General features: G+C 35.9%; 2 protein-coding genes across 3 annotated transcripts in view; one reads left to right on the top strand and one right to left on the bottom strand.

Moving 5' to 3' along the window:
* Positions 1–15,614, bottom strand: part of GRM1 (glutamate metabotropic receptor 1) — a 431,554-nt gene that overhangs the window by 305,894 nt on the left and 110,046 nt on the right. The window lies entirely within an intron of this gene.
* LOC129620114 (replication protein A 32 kDa subunit-like) lies at positions 6,462–7,494 on the top strand. Its single transcript, XM_055535888.1, has one exon. It carries the CDS (start codon positions 6,522–6,524, stop codon positions 7,428–7,430), a length of 909 nt encoding a protein of 302 aa, XP_055391863.1. The 5' UTR covers positions 6,462–6,521; the 3' UTR covers positions 7,431–7,494.

The following is a 15,614-nucleotide window of genomic DNA, read 5'->3' as shown; positions in this document are numbered from 1 at the left end:
TTATTCATAGTCTAAAATTTTCAGTAAAGTTTATTCAGTTCAGTTCAGTCACTCAGTCATGTCTGACTCTTTGTGACCCCATGAATCGCAGCATGCCAAGCCTCCCTGTCCATCACCAACTCCTGGAGTTCACTCAGACTCATGTCCATCAAGTCGGTGATGCCATCCAGCCCTCTCATCCTCTGTCATCCCCTTCTCCTCCTGCCCCCAATCCCTCCCAGCATCAGAGTCTTTTCCAATGAGTCAGCTCTTCACATCAGGTGGCCAAAATATTGGAGTTTCAGTCCTTCCAATGAACACTCAGGACTGATCTCCTTTAGGATGGACTGGTTGGATCTCCTTGCAGTCCAAAGGACTCTCAAGAGTCTTCTCCAACACCACAGTTCAAAAGCATCAATTCTTCGGCGCTCAGCTTTTTTCACAGCCCAACTCTCACATCCATACATGACCACTGGAAAAACCATAGCCTTGACTAGATGGACCTTTGTTGGCAAAGTAATGTCTCTGCTTTTGAATATGCCATCTAGGTTGGTCATAACTTTCCTTCCAAGGAGTAAGCATCTTTTAATTTCATGACAGCGATCACCATCTGCAGTGATTTTGAAGCCTAAAAAAATAAAGTCTGACACTGTTTTCCCATCTATTTCCCCTGAAGTGATGGGACCAGATGCCATGATCTTAGTTTTCTGAATGTTGAGCTTTAAGCCAACTTTTTCACTCTCCTCTTTCACTTTCATCAAGAGGCTTTTTAGTTCTTAAAGTTTATTAGAGCTTCTCAAATTAAGAAATAAAATTAGGATTTTAATAACCAAATACACAGGGGAATTTTTCCCTCTCCCCCAGTAGTTACAAATTCAACTGATATGCTACAACTAATTATATATTTAGAACATGTAAGTATTTGAAAACTCTTCTATTTAGTTCAGAGACTATTTTGATGCCCTGCTTCAGTCATTTTAGGAAATGAGCTTGGCTCTATTTTAAACTGATAACATTGATAATTTTTAAAAGTTAAACTATATCTACAATATATTTTAAAATATATGTATGCTGCTGCTGCTGCTGCTGCTAAGTCGCTTCAGTCATGTCCGACTCTGTGCGACCCCTGAGACAGCAGCCCACCAGGCTCCCCTGTCCCTGGGATTCTCCAGGCAAGAACACTGGAGTGGGTTGCCATTTCCTCTCCAGTGCATGAAAGTGAAAAGTGAAAGTGAAGTTGCTCAGTCGTGTCCAACTCTGAGCGACTCCATAGACTGCAGCCTACCAGACTCTTCCATCCATGGAATTTTCCAGGCAAAAGTACTGGAGTGGGGTGCCATTGCCTTCTCTGAAAATATATGTATATTTGTATATAAACACCTACATGTCAAAAACATACAGGAAAGCAATATATCTAAAAGTTAACAGTTAGTATCTTTGGGTGGTGAGATTATGGTTGATTTTTCTTCCCTTTATGTTTTCCTCTATTTTAGAAATATTTATCATAAATGTAGACTATCTTTATAATCAGAAATAAAGGATAAGCATTCACTGTCAATAATCCCTTTTTTCTTATGTTGGTCCAAATAAAATCATATTTGCATGTAGTTCAGTCTTCATTAAGATTAACTCAGTTTGTATCACAATTTGGGCCAACTTTTAGGATCTCCGTTAAAAGGAACCTCCCTAAAATCTACACACACACACACACACACACAAAATAATAATAAAAATAAAGTAGAAGCTCTTTGAAACAGAAAATTATTTTTCTCTCATTTATGGCTATAAGTAGCAGTAGGTAGCAATATATGATTTCAGAAATTTTTTTAATTTAAATTTATTTATTTTACTTGGAGGTTAATTACTTTACAGTATTGTATTGGTTTTGCCATACATCAACATGAATTTTTTAAAAAGTGATTATAAAACAATCTGAACTTGAAGAAGCTAAGACAAATACTCTCACCAGTTGAATTAAACCACAAATTCATTTTCACTTAATGTTTGACTTCCCTATTGCTTTTAAGCTTTTTCAAACTAGACTGCTTTCTTCTAGAACCGGGTGATAAAATGAAGGAGTAATTCAACATTAATTAGGAGTCTGGAAAAGTGAATTGAAAAAAAACTGGGAACATATGCAAGTATGAAAAGCATTCACATAAATAGTAATTCAGAATAGAAAAGGAGAAAATTAAAAGAGCCTACTTGCTTAAAGGAGCTATTAGAGTTGATAAAGACAAAATTATTAACTAAGCCTCAGATATGCTTAGAATATTGACTTAAACTCCAAACTTATAGCCTAATAAACTCCTTTAGTCTAATAAAGTTGTGAGAGCTAGAAAGAAAAAAAAAATAATGAAAGGTGTGAAGAGAAAGAGGAAGGAAGGAAAGATGGAAGGAGTGAAAGAGGTCAGGAAAAAAAGGAAAGAAGGCAGAGAGGAAAATCAACTATACCATAACCAAGACTGCAAATGGCCCAAAATAGCCAGAACATAGAGAAAATATAGTCACAAATAATAACTGAACTAAGATATAAACATTTCTGTGCATATTCAATTGTCTTAATTGAAATAATATCAATTAAAAATAAAGTGAAATTAATTTTTCAGAGATGGGAATAGTAAATATAGTTTTATCTACTTCCAGACCCTGTATTGGCAAGTAATAAGCTAAAGATAAGCTAGAGAAGAACCATAGAAAGTAGTCTGGATCATTCTTAAGCTCAACCCTATCAAGATTTGGAGTGACTGAATCACACCAAGTGAAAATATTTTAAAGAATTATTTTTTCCTGTAAATGATGTCATTAGCATTAGATAATCAAAATAAGTTTACTCACATCACTAATAGATAGTTTTCTCTTTTTGTTTAAATGACTAACTGGAATTTTTTTTTTAATTCCTTACTTCAAGAATCCTAAGCAATTTTTCTCTTCCAAGAACTCTGCTGCCATTAATGCAAACTGAAGAAATGCATTGGATTAGATTCTCTAAATTATAAATGATCAGAGATGATGTGCTTGAGATAAGCTGCTCTTTAAATAAATGCTGGAGAGGGTGTGGAGAAAAGGGAACCCTCTTACACCATTGGTGGGAATGCAAACTAGTACAGCCACTATGGAGAACAGTGTGGAGATTCCTTAAAAAACTGGAAATAGAACTGCCTTATGACCCAGCAATCCCACTGCTGGGCATACACACCAAGGAAGCCAGAATTGAAAGAGACACGTGTATCCCAGTGTTCATCGCAGCACTGTTTATAATAGCCAGGACATGGAAGCAACCTAGATGTCCATCAGCAGATGAATGGATAATAAAGCTGTGGTACATATACACAATGGAGTATTACTCAGCCATTAAAAAGAATACATTTGAATCAGTTCTAATGAGGTGGATGAAACTGGAGCCTATTATACAGAGTGAAGTAAGCCAGAAAGAAAAACACTAATACAGTATACTAACGCATATATATGGAATTTAGAAAGATGGTAACAATAACCCTGTATACAAGACAGCAAAAGAGAAACAGATGTATAGAACAGTTTTTTGGACTCTGTGGGAGAGGGAGAGGATGGGATGATTTGGGAGAATGACATTGAAATATGTATAATGTCATAAAACGAATCACCAGTCCAGGTTCGATGCATGATACAGGATGCTTGGGGCTGGTGCACTGGGATGACCCAGAGGGATGGTACGGGGGAGAGGTGGGAGGGGGTTCAGAATGGGGAACATGTGTATACCCGTGGCAGAATCATGTTGATGTATGGCAAAACCAATACAATATTATAAAGTAATTAGCCTCCAATTAAAATAAATAAATTTATTTTTAAATAAATAAGTAAATTTTTTAAAAATATATAAATAAAATTATGGGGGGTCCAAAATGCCCTCACTTTCATCTTTATTCATGAATATTATCATTGAATTGTTGTTGATTTGTCAAAAGAAATGCTTATTATAGTATGGCTAATCCTTGTGTCACAGAAATAAATATAGCTGATATGGCAATTATTATTGCCAACATATAATATAGATATAAATGTATATAAATATATATGCACTTACTAATGTATTATAGTGATCACTGTCTACAAAGTGATAAGGATAATTGTCAATAGAATAATATATTTGGAAAAATTAAATATTTAGTTGATTTAGAGACAATTGCTTCCAAAGTCAATTCAAACATTTACTGTCTTCTTTGAAATCTACAATGAGCAAAATATTATGTTTATCAGTAGTCTTCAACCAAATTAAAAAGTCATAAAACTTAGTATTTTAGGTTATGCAGTGTTTAAGTCTCCAGTGTTCTATATTTAAGTCAATTTATTATTTTTAAAAGAAAATATGGCTTGGAAGCATCATGTTGATTAAAAGCACTTGCTAGTTCAAACTCCTCAGGCATTTTTTAAAATCTGTAAACTAGGAAAATAATGTTGAATTTCTATAAAGATATAGAAAATGTGTGCAAATCATGTGTTATAGTACCTGGCATTTAATATTTCTGAAACAGTCAAAGCTTAAATTGAAAGAAAAATTACGAGTTTTGCAAAATAAACTATGCTGATTCCTCAGAAGAAACTGTTTTGCTAATATTAAAAACTGTTTTTCTGCTTTATGATGGCTATCTGAGCATCTGTATTAATCTTTCTTACTTCCCAGAGAGCCATTCAATTAACAGAAGCGATTTAAAAATAAGAATGAATCCATGGTAGCGCTAGAAACCTGGGAAGGGTGCCAGGGGCAGACAAGAATAGTGGAGAATTTCTAAAAGATATAGGCAGATGGGATCAGACTGGTAGTAAAATCTGATAGAGCTGAACCTGTAGCACTGAAAACGCATAAAAGAACAGTACTAAAGAAGTGTGTTCTTTCTTTTCAGAACCCAAGAAAACACCAATATCAAAGACAGCAGGGACTAAAAGCACAGTCAGGCAGTGGAATGGTGAACTGTAGTGGAATGGAAAGTTGAACTGCTGATCGTATCATGACCCTCACTAAATCCTCAAGAAAATTTATCTAAATAAAATTAAAGATCTGCCCTAAGAAACTTACAGAAGTTATTGAAACAAAAGAAGAATATCTCAGTGGTACCCCCAGGTAACTTCTGGTTCCCTTAATAGATAGATGTATGGCAGCCCATACCAGTACTAAGCAAACTCTCTGGGTAATCTAGAAGAAATATCTTTCTGGTCACCATCATGTACCCTCTCTCTACACAAAACTCCTCCATAAATAGAATCTAAATTCACTCATGAAAGGAATTATTTTATTCACTTTCTCAGGGAGAACCATCTCTAACTATCATTACTCACCAACCTCAACCCTCAATTATAAATACAAATACCACAGAAAAGTCAACAATGCCAAAACAGGTGTTAGAACAACCAGAGAATTCATATCTAAGGAAACAAACCTCATATAAGAAACAGAAGATACCCTAAAGATAAACAGAATTCTTAGAGATTTGAAAAGATGTCATACAGAAAATAATGAATCTACTAAATCAAAGAGGCAATTTGATAAGTTTTTGACTCTGATTGTAGTGATGGGTTCACAGGCTATTGCTGTTGTTCAGTCACTCAGTAATGCCCTTCTTTTTTGACTCCTTGGACTGCAGCATGCCATGTTTTCCTGTTCTTCACAATCTCCTGGAGCTTGCTCAAACTCGTGTCCATTGAATCAGTGATGCCATCCAACCATCTCTTCCTCTGCTGTCTTCTTCTCCTCCTGCCTTCAATCTTTCTCAGCATCAAGGTCTTTTCTTATGACTTGGCTCTTCACATCAGGTGGCCAAAGTATTGGAGCTTTAAATTCAGCATCAGTCCTTCCAATGAATATTCAGGACTAATATCCTTTAGGATTGACTGGTTTGATCTCCTGGCAGTCCAGGGAGTCTCAAGAGTCTTTCCCAACACCACAGTTCAAAAGCATCAATTCTTAGGTGTTCAGCCTTCTGTATGGTCCAACTCTCACATCCATACATTGATACAGTTCAGTTCAGTTGCTCAGTCATGTCTGACTCTTTGCAGCCCCCTGGACTGCAGCACACCGGGCTTCTGTGTCCATCACCAAGTCCCAGAGCTTGCTCAAACTCATGTCCATTGAGTCAGTGACACAATCCAACCATCTCATCCTCTGTTGTCCCCTTCTCCTCCCACCTTTAATATTTCCCAGCATCAGGGTCTTTTCAAATGAGTCAGTTCTTTACATCAGGTAGCCAAAGTATTGGAATTTCAGCTTCAGCATCAGTCCCTCCAATGAATATTCAGGACTTTCCTTTATGATGGACTGGTTGGATCTCCTTGCAATCCAAGGGACTCTCAAGAGTCTTCTCCAACACCACAGTTCAAACCATCAATTCTTCAGTGCTCAGCTTTCTTTATAGTCCAACTCTCACATCCATACATGACTACTGGAAAAACCATAGCTTTGACTAAATGGATACAGTGCAGCCGGAGCGGCAGGGGTCTTGAGGTGGTTTGGCGAACCCTCCAGCGGGAACCTTCTGGAACTCTCTCCTGAGGGAATCGTGTCGAAGATGTGGAATAGTGGATTTGAAAGCTATAGCACCTCCTCTTTCAGGGGAGCCGGCGGCTACACACAGTCCCCTGGGAGCTTTGGATCTCCTACAGCTTCCCAGGCTGAAAAGAAATCCAGAGCTCGAGCTCAGCACATTGTACCCTGTACCATATCTCAGCTGCTTTCTGCTACTCTGGTTGATGAAGTATTCAGAATTGGAAATATTGAGATTTCACAGGTCACTATTGTGGGGATTATCAGAAATGCAGAGAAGGCTGCAACCAACATTGTTTACAAGATAGATGACATGACAGCTGCACCCATGGATGTTCGCCAGTGGGCTGACACAGATGATGCCAGCAGTGGAAACACTGTGGTCCCTCCAGAAACATATGTGAAAGTGGCTGGTCATCTGAGATCTTTCCAGAACAAGAAGAGCCTGGTAGCCTTTAAGATCATGCCCCTGGAGGATATAAATGAGTTCACCACACATATTCTGGAAGTAGTCAATGCACATATGATGCTGAGCAAGTCGAACAGCCAGCCTTCAGCAGGGAGAGCGCCTATCAGCAATCCAGGAATGGCTGAAGCTGGGAACTTCGGTGGGAATAACTTCATACCAGCAAATGGCCTCACTGTGGCCCAGAACCAGGCGCTGAATTTGATCAAGGCTTGCCCAAGACCTGAAGGATTGAACTTTCAGGATCTCAAGAACCAACTCCAACACATGTCTGTAGCCTCAATCAAGCTAGCTGTGGATTTTCTAAGCAAGGAGGGACACATCTATTCCACCGTGGATGATGATCATTTTAAATCCACAGACACAGGATCTAATTGGGTACCCGAGATATTTTCCAGTTGGACCTTTTTTTGCAGCCTCTTGTCTCCAGCTGTGCCTATAATTGGTGAGTTGACTTCTAGGAAGTAGATTTCATCTATAAAAGAGCTCAACTGACATCCTTTTCAAACTTACTACTACTCTTCTGTGTTTTTGATGGACTTCCCTGGTAGCTCAGACGGTAAGGCGTCTGCCTACAATGCGGGAGACCCGGGTTCGATCCTGGGTCAGAAAGATCCCTTGAAGAAGGAAACGGCAACCCACTCCAGTATTCATGCCTGGAAAATCCCATGGACCGAGGAGCCTGGTGGGCTACAATCCACGGGGTCACAAAGAGTCGGACACGACTGAGCAACTTCTGTGTGTGTGTGTTTGACTAAATGGACCTTTGTTAGCAAAATAATGTCTCTGATTTTTTTTTTAATGATAATGATTAGCATTTATTAAGTACTTATAGGTTGGACACTATTTTAAACACATAGATTATGTTATTTACTCCTTGCAACAGCCTTATGATGTGAGTACTGTTATTATCCATCTTTTGCAAATAAGGAAACCAAACACAGAGATGTTTTAGCAACATTCTCAAGGACACACAGCCAATAAGGGACAGAGCCTGGATTAAGAAGATAAAAATCGCCCTTAATCTCACTATCTAGAAATTATCACTCTGCTATTTAGCAAACAGTTCAGTTTCATTTTTCTGAGTTGGCAAGACACTCTGATTGTTAATTCTTCTCTTTGATTAGAGAATCCCAGTCTTCAATCCTTAAATAATAGGAAGTTGGCTGTTGATTGCAAACAGATATTCTTGATCATGTTACATTTTCTGTCCCTTTGTTGTTGTTGTTGTTGTTGTTGTTTGCTATCTTTTTTTTTTAATTTTATTTTGTTTTTAAACTTTACATAACTGTCTCTGATTTTTAATACATTGTGTAGATTGGTCATAGCTTTTCTTCCAAGGAGCAAGCATCTTTTAATTTCATGGCTGCAGTCACCATCTGCAGTGATTTTGGAGCCCCCCAAAATAAAGTCTCTCACTGTTTCCATCGTTTCCCCATCTATTTGCCATGAAATGATGGGACTAGATGCCATGCTCTTAGTTTTTTGAATGCTATGATATAAGCCAGGTTTTTCACTCTCCTCTTTCACTTTCATCAAGAGATTCTTTAGTTCCTCTTCACTTTCTGCCATAAAAGTGGTGTCATCTGGTGCCATGATGGTGGTGTCATCATATATACAATGTATATATTTATATTTTAGGTTTTCTTTAAAAAAGACAGCCAAGAACAAAAATTCTTGATTTTTTAAAAAATCCTGAAGTGGGGGAAGAAAAAGGAAAACTGAATGTTCTCAGTCTCTTTGAAAGGGACGGAAGTGAGAATATGGAGGCTATAGATTTTTTTTTTTTAATTGAAGTCTAGTTGATTTTAAATATTGTGTTATTTTCAGATATACAGCAAAATGATTCATTTTTTAAATTATTTTCATTTATAGGTTATTATAAGATATTAAATATAGTTCCCTGTCATAGAGTAAATCCTGTTACTTGTTTTGTATATAGTAATTTGAATCTGCTAATTTTATACTCCTATTTCATCATCTTCCTCTTCATTTCCCCTTTGGTAACCATAAGTTTGTTTTCTATATCTGTGAGTCTGTTCCTGCTTTGTATATGAATTCATTTGTATCATTTTTAGATTGCACATATAAGTGATATCACATAATATTTGTCTTTCTCTGTCTGACTTACTTCACTTAGTATGACATTCCCTAGGTCTATCCACATTTCTGCAAATGATAATATTTCATTTTTTTCCATGGCTGGTAATATCCCATTATTTTTCTTGGCGGAGTAATATCTCAGCCAATCATCTGTTGATGGGTACTTGAGCTGTTTCCATGTCTTGGCTATTATAAAAAGTGCTGCTATGAACACTAGACTGCATACACCCTTTTAAATGTTGATGTATGGCAAAACCAATACAATATTGTAAAGTAATTAACCTCCAATTAAAATAAATAAATGTATATTTTTTTAAAAAGTTTTTAATTCTTTTCAAATATATGACCAGGAGTGGGATTGCTGGATCACATATTAACTATGTTTAGGGGTTTTATTTATTTATTTATTTATTTTTTTGCTTCACTGTGCATCTTGTGGGATCTCAGTTCCCCAATCAGGAGTCAAATCCATTCCCCCAGCAGTGGAAGTGTGGAGTCTTAATCACTGGACTCCCAAGGAATTCCTGGAATTCCTTATTTTTAATTATTTTTCAGGAACCTCCATACAGTTTTCCATAGTGGCTGCACCAATATACATTCCCACCAACAGTGTAAGGTGTTCCCTTTTCTCCACATCCTCTCTAGTATTTATTATTTGTAGATTTTTGATGATAGCTATTCTGAAAGGTGTGAGGTGATACTTCACTGTGGTTTTGATTTGTACCTCTCTAATAATCAGCAATTTTTGAGTATCTTTTTGTGTGCCTGTGGCCCATCTGTATATCTTCTTTGGAGAAATGTCTATTTAGATCTTCTGATGATTTTTTGATTAGATTGGAAGCTATAGATATTTATTGCTTTGAAACTGACAGGAAAGCATAAGATAAATATGCTTATATAAATATATTCATTAGTAGAACTAAAATAGAAGAATATCAAGATAGTTTTGGACTAAAGAATAAATGCAATGTAACCAATCTGACCAAAAACATTAAAGAATAAAATAAATAAGAGAATAATCAATTATAATATGAGAAGGACTACATAATGTAAAAGCAATTGCAATAAAATATGTAGATTTTCTTAAAACAGAAAGTTTCAGATTGGACCAACAAATATCCAGCTATATGCAAGTTACAAAAATAAATAAATAAAATTTATTTTATTTGTCACAGAAAAGTGACAAATGAAGAGCTAGATAGACCCACTAGGCACATATATCAACAACATTTTTAAAAGAAACAATAGTAATATATTAATAGTAAAGTAGGCTTACAGCAAAAAATAATTATATGACTGTAAAAGAGGATATAATAAACATAATTGTCTATCCAAATCAAATGTCCTCAAAATATTAATAGATAAGCATCCACTTCAAAAATCTAGAAAAAATAAACCAAAATGAAATTAAGGAAAATTGAAAACAACAGATATTAATAAAATAGAAAACATAGCAAAATAAACACAACAAAAATAAAATCAATATTAGACTTTAAAAAAATAAACAAAATGGACTGATCTCTTCCATATTTGATCAAGAGAAAAAGCAAAGAAAGAAAACAAAAGCACAAGTGAACTACATTGAGAATTAAAGTGAGGGGTGGAGATATAGTGATAGATAAGCAGAAGATTTTTTTAATGAGATACAACCTTATGCCAAAACCTTAAAATCTATATGGAATGGGAGATAATATAAATTTCCATGTTGCCCTAACAAGAATTGAAAAAAAAATTAATAAACCAATAACCACAGAAGGAACTAAAAATAAAATTAAAGATTTATCTCCCCACAAAATATACTAGGCTCAGATTCCTTTCCAGGAAAATTTTATCAAACCCACAAACTAAACAATAGTAAGAAGTGGAAGTTAGAAAACTTTGTGTTTGAGTCTAGGAAAGCATTCAAAATTGATTATGAAACTGAAAAAATGTAATACACATGTGCATACACACATATAATATATTATGAATTCTGATCTCTCATGAAAATTAGATGAAAAGTTCCTAAATACAATATATAAGAGAACAAAATACAGAAGGATGTCAAAAGATTATATTCAATTATCAGCTGGATTGAGTCAAGAAATAAAAGACTCAGTCAACATTAAAAATATATTAGAGTCTATGTGTTAGCTATTTAATTACATGATCACCCTGACATGAAGAAAAAGTCATTGATAAAATTCAAGACTTATTCTTGAGTTCTAAAAATTAAACTGAGTTAAAGATGGGCAATGGGCTTCTCAGGTGGATCAGTCATAAAGAATCCGCCTACCAATGCAGGAGATAGGGGTTCGATCCCTGGGTCAGGAAGATCCCCTGGAGGAGGAAATGACAGCCCACTCCAGTATTCTTGCTTGAAAAATCCCATGGACAGAGGAGTCTGATAGGCCACAGTCCATGGGTTTACAGAGTTGGACATGACTGAGCAACTGAGTACACATGCACACAAAGATGGGTGAAATCTCTCTCAAGTTGATGAATGGTACCTATCAAATACAAATTTTAAAATATTAATAGGTAAAATCTGAAAAGATCTTAAAAACAATGAAATGCCTTTGTTTCTTCATAGAAATGCAGTTATATACTGTAACTACAGTGTAATTATATGGCATTGTTTATAGCCAATGCAAATGACAAGAAAAAAAATTATTCATAGGCAATAAGACAAGAAAAGAGATGAGTCATTAAATATTAGCTGAAAAGTAACAAAAGTTATTTTATAAACTACGTTTGTGTGCTAGTTAATACCAGAGATAGACTAGAAAAAGTTAGAACTAAAACAAAAGTACATATTGTTGATCAGCTACAAGAACATCCAACCAAAATCAATAGCTTTACTATAACCAATTAAGAAATATTCTGGAAAAAAATCTAATTAACAAATGAAGTAGTAAACCTAAAATTACTAGGAATAAACTGAACAAGAAATGTGCTAGACATATCACTATGGTGTGATCACTCACCTAGAGCCAGACATCCTGGAATGTGAAGTCAAGTGGGCCTTAGAAAGCATCACTACGAACAAACCAAGTGGAGGTGATGGAATTCCAGTTGAGCTATTTCAAATCCTGAAAGATGATGCTGTGAAAGTGCTGCACTCAATATGCCAGCAAATTTGGAAGACTCAGCAATAGCCACAAGACTGGAAAAGGTCCGTTTTCATTCCAATCCCAAAGAAAGGTAATGCCAAAGAATGCTCAAACTACCGCACAATTGCACTCATCTCACATGCTAGGAAAGTAATGCTCAAAATTCTGCAAGCCAGGCTTCAGCAATACGTGAACTGTGAACTTCCAGATGTTCAAGCTGGTTTTAGAAAAGGCAGAGGAACCAGAGACCAAATTGCCAACATCCGCTGGATCATCGAAAAAACAAGAGAGTTCCAGAAAAATATCTATTTCTGCTTTATTGACTATGCCAAAGCCTTTGACTGTGTGGATTACAATAAACTGTGGAAAATTCTAAAAGAGATGGGAATACCAGGCCACCTGACCTGCCTCTTGGGAAACCTATATGCAGGTCAGGAAGCACCAGTTAGAACTGGACATGGAACAACAGACTGGTTCCAAATAGGAAAAGGAGTCCGTCAAGGCTGTATATTGTCACCCTGCTTATTTAACTTGTATGCAGAGTACATCATGAGAAATGCTGGGCTGGAAGAAGCACAAGCTGGAATCAAGATTGCCAGGAGAAATATCAATCACCTCAGATATGCAGATGACACCACCCTTATGGCAGAAAGTGAAGAACTAAAGAGCCTCTTGATGAAAATGAAAGTGGAGAGTGAAAAAGTTGGCTTAAAGCTCAACATTCAGAAAATGAAGATCATGGCATCTGGTCCCATCACTTCATGGGAAATAGATGGGGAAACAGTGGAAACAGTGTCAGACTTTATTTTGGGGGGCTCCAAAATCACTGCAGATGGTGACTGCAGCCATGAAATTAAAAGATGCTTACTCCTTGGAAGGAAAGTTATGACCAACCTAGATAGCATATTCAAAAGCAGAGACATTTACTTTGCCAACAAAGGTCCGTCTAGTCAAGGCTATGGTTTTTCCAGTGGTCATGTATGGATGTGAGAGTTGGAATGTGAAGAAGGCTGAGTGCCGAAGAATTGATGTTTTTGAACTGTGGTGCTGGAGAAGACTCTTGAGAGTCCCTTGGACTGCAAGGAGATCCAACCAGTCCATCCTAAAGGAGATCAGTCCTGGGTGTTCATTGGAAGGAATGATGCTGAAGCTGAAACTCCAGTACTTTGGCCACCTCATGTGAAGAGTTGACTCATTGGAAAAGATCCTGATGCTGAGAGGACTTGAGGGCAGGAGGAGAAGGGGACGACAGAGGATGAGATGGCTGGATGGCATCACCGACTCGATGGACATGAGTTTGAGTGAACTGCGGGAGTTGGTGATGGACAGGGAGGCCTGGCTATGATTCACGGGATGGCAAACAGTTGGACACGACTGAGCGACTGAACTGAACTGAACTGAGACCTACATGAATGGGAAAACAGTATTATAAAATTATAGCTTAACTCTCAATGCTTTTTTTACTGAAATTTAACGTTCAGTGCTGAAATTAATTTGAAGAATAGAAGATAATATAATTAAGCAACATGAAGAAAGAATAAATAATGAGAATATAAAGCTACAACTAGATCTGCAGAACTGTGGTAGTGGTTGCCACATATGAGGACTCACTATGAACCAAGCACTGCTCTAAGCATGATGTACACACACACACACACACACACACACACATACTCATTTAATCCTCAAAACAACTATATGATTATCATCATCATTTTAAGATGAAGAAGTGAACCACAGAAAAGTTAACTAACATACCTAAAGTCACACAGGTAGCACTTTAAAAATCTATAAGACTGAGGGAAGTTGCTCAGTTTTCCCTCATAAATAACAATTGCATCAATCAGGATTTTACTAGAACTATAATAGCACCTGAAGTGTAGATTTTCTGGGTTATTCAAAGAATTGTCATGTGGTTTAGTCCTTTATCATACAACCGATTAAATGAATAAGTTTTTAAGGAAAAACAAAGACCCTACCATATCTTCAGTACCCGAAGTACTAGAATAATGACAAGACAACAGAGTTAAACAGTAAAATTCTTGTCTAAAGCACCTTATTTTGTGTGCATTTTCGACATCTTTAAAATGGGTAGCAATGCATTATTTCAGGGATTACATGAGAATATATGTGATTTACATAGTTTATTTGTTGAGTGAATAAATAAATAATCCTATCAGCCAAATACAACTAAATATTGTAATTTTAATACATGCTCTCTAATCAGTAAACACTATCATTTATTACTATATAATAAACATGTTTTATCATGCTTATGTTGTCATTTAGCCATGATTTTGAAGGCCATATAGTATTTCACAAAGTGGAGGTGTCCTAATGTATATAAGCATTCCACAACTGTTGGTCCCTTAATTTGAGGTGTATTTTTTTCACTTTTTTAATTATGCATAATACTTCAATTAATTTTTCTTGTATATAATTTTCTTCATATTTCCCATTATTTCTATAAAAAACAGAATTTATCAGAAACCATTATAGATATTTTAATTGTCAATGCATATGCTAGATTGCTTTCCAGTGTGTGGTAGAGCAATCTACCATCAAAGTAGGATATGCATTTCAAAGTGTAGCTTTCAGAATTCATTATTCACCAAAGTAGAAGGATATCCATTTCAAACTCTTTACAACTTTCAGCATTCATTACTTACTAGGCTTTTCTCAATTTAACAGGCTCTAAAAATCATCCTTATACTGAAATCATAAAACAGCGTTCTTAATAACAGAGCTGTTTTTAATAAATGAGATCTGCCTTTCCAAAACACTTGAGGTAGTAAAACTAAGCAGAGTTCACAGTTCCCAGTGTGAATACGCATCCTCTGTATTCCTTCTTTCAGTTTCAACATGTTATTACAAACAAACACAATAATGATTTGAGGAATTCAATACATAGATCCAAAATTTTACTAAGGGTAGTTAAGATTTAGGAGGAGTCAATAGCTTAATTTTTGAGACTTGTGGCAAGAAACCATGTCCATACAAGGCATTTCTCAGTCCAGAGAAAGGATTCAGGACTAATTACTCAAACCATCTGCCCCAGACTCACTCTCTTACATATGAAATAGCTCCAAGCTAATGATCTGCTGTCAAATCTTTCATAATATACCTAAGAGAATTGTATCATATATTTTTATTTTCATAAGACCTTATTCTAAAAAGTATCATTTGTTTTACCATTATTCATAAGCTTCATGGCAAAAAAAAAAAAGCTTAGAGAGAAAAACTGTCAATGTTCTAGACATCAAAACATCATCTCACCCTTGACTTTATTTAAAAGCTTCAAAGAATGCAGTTCTGCTGTTTGGAAATTTAAGAGAGAAAGAAATTTAGATAATCTCTTTTGATATTTTCCATTTAAAATATATATATGTATGCTTATGTGGAGGGCTGAATTAACAACACAAATGTAGCAATGTAGTTAGCACAAGTAAGGCCCTGT

Source organism: Bubalus kerabau, chromosome 9 (genome assembly GCF_029407905.1).
Source record: "Bubalus kerabau isolate K-KA32 ecotype Philippines breed swamp buffalo chromosome 9, PCC_UOA_SB_1v2, whole genome shotgun sequence".
In the NCBI taxonomy this organism is placed as follows: Eukaryota; Metazoa; Chordata; class Mammalia; order Artiodactyla; family Bovidae; genus Bubalus; species Bubalus kerabau.
Note: the sequence above shows the minus strand (reverse complement) of the source record. Positions and strands in the feature narration are given on the sequence as shown.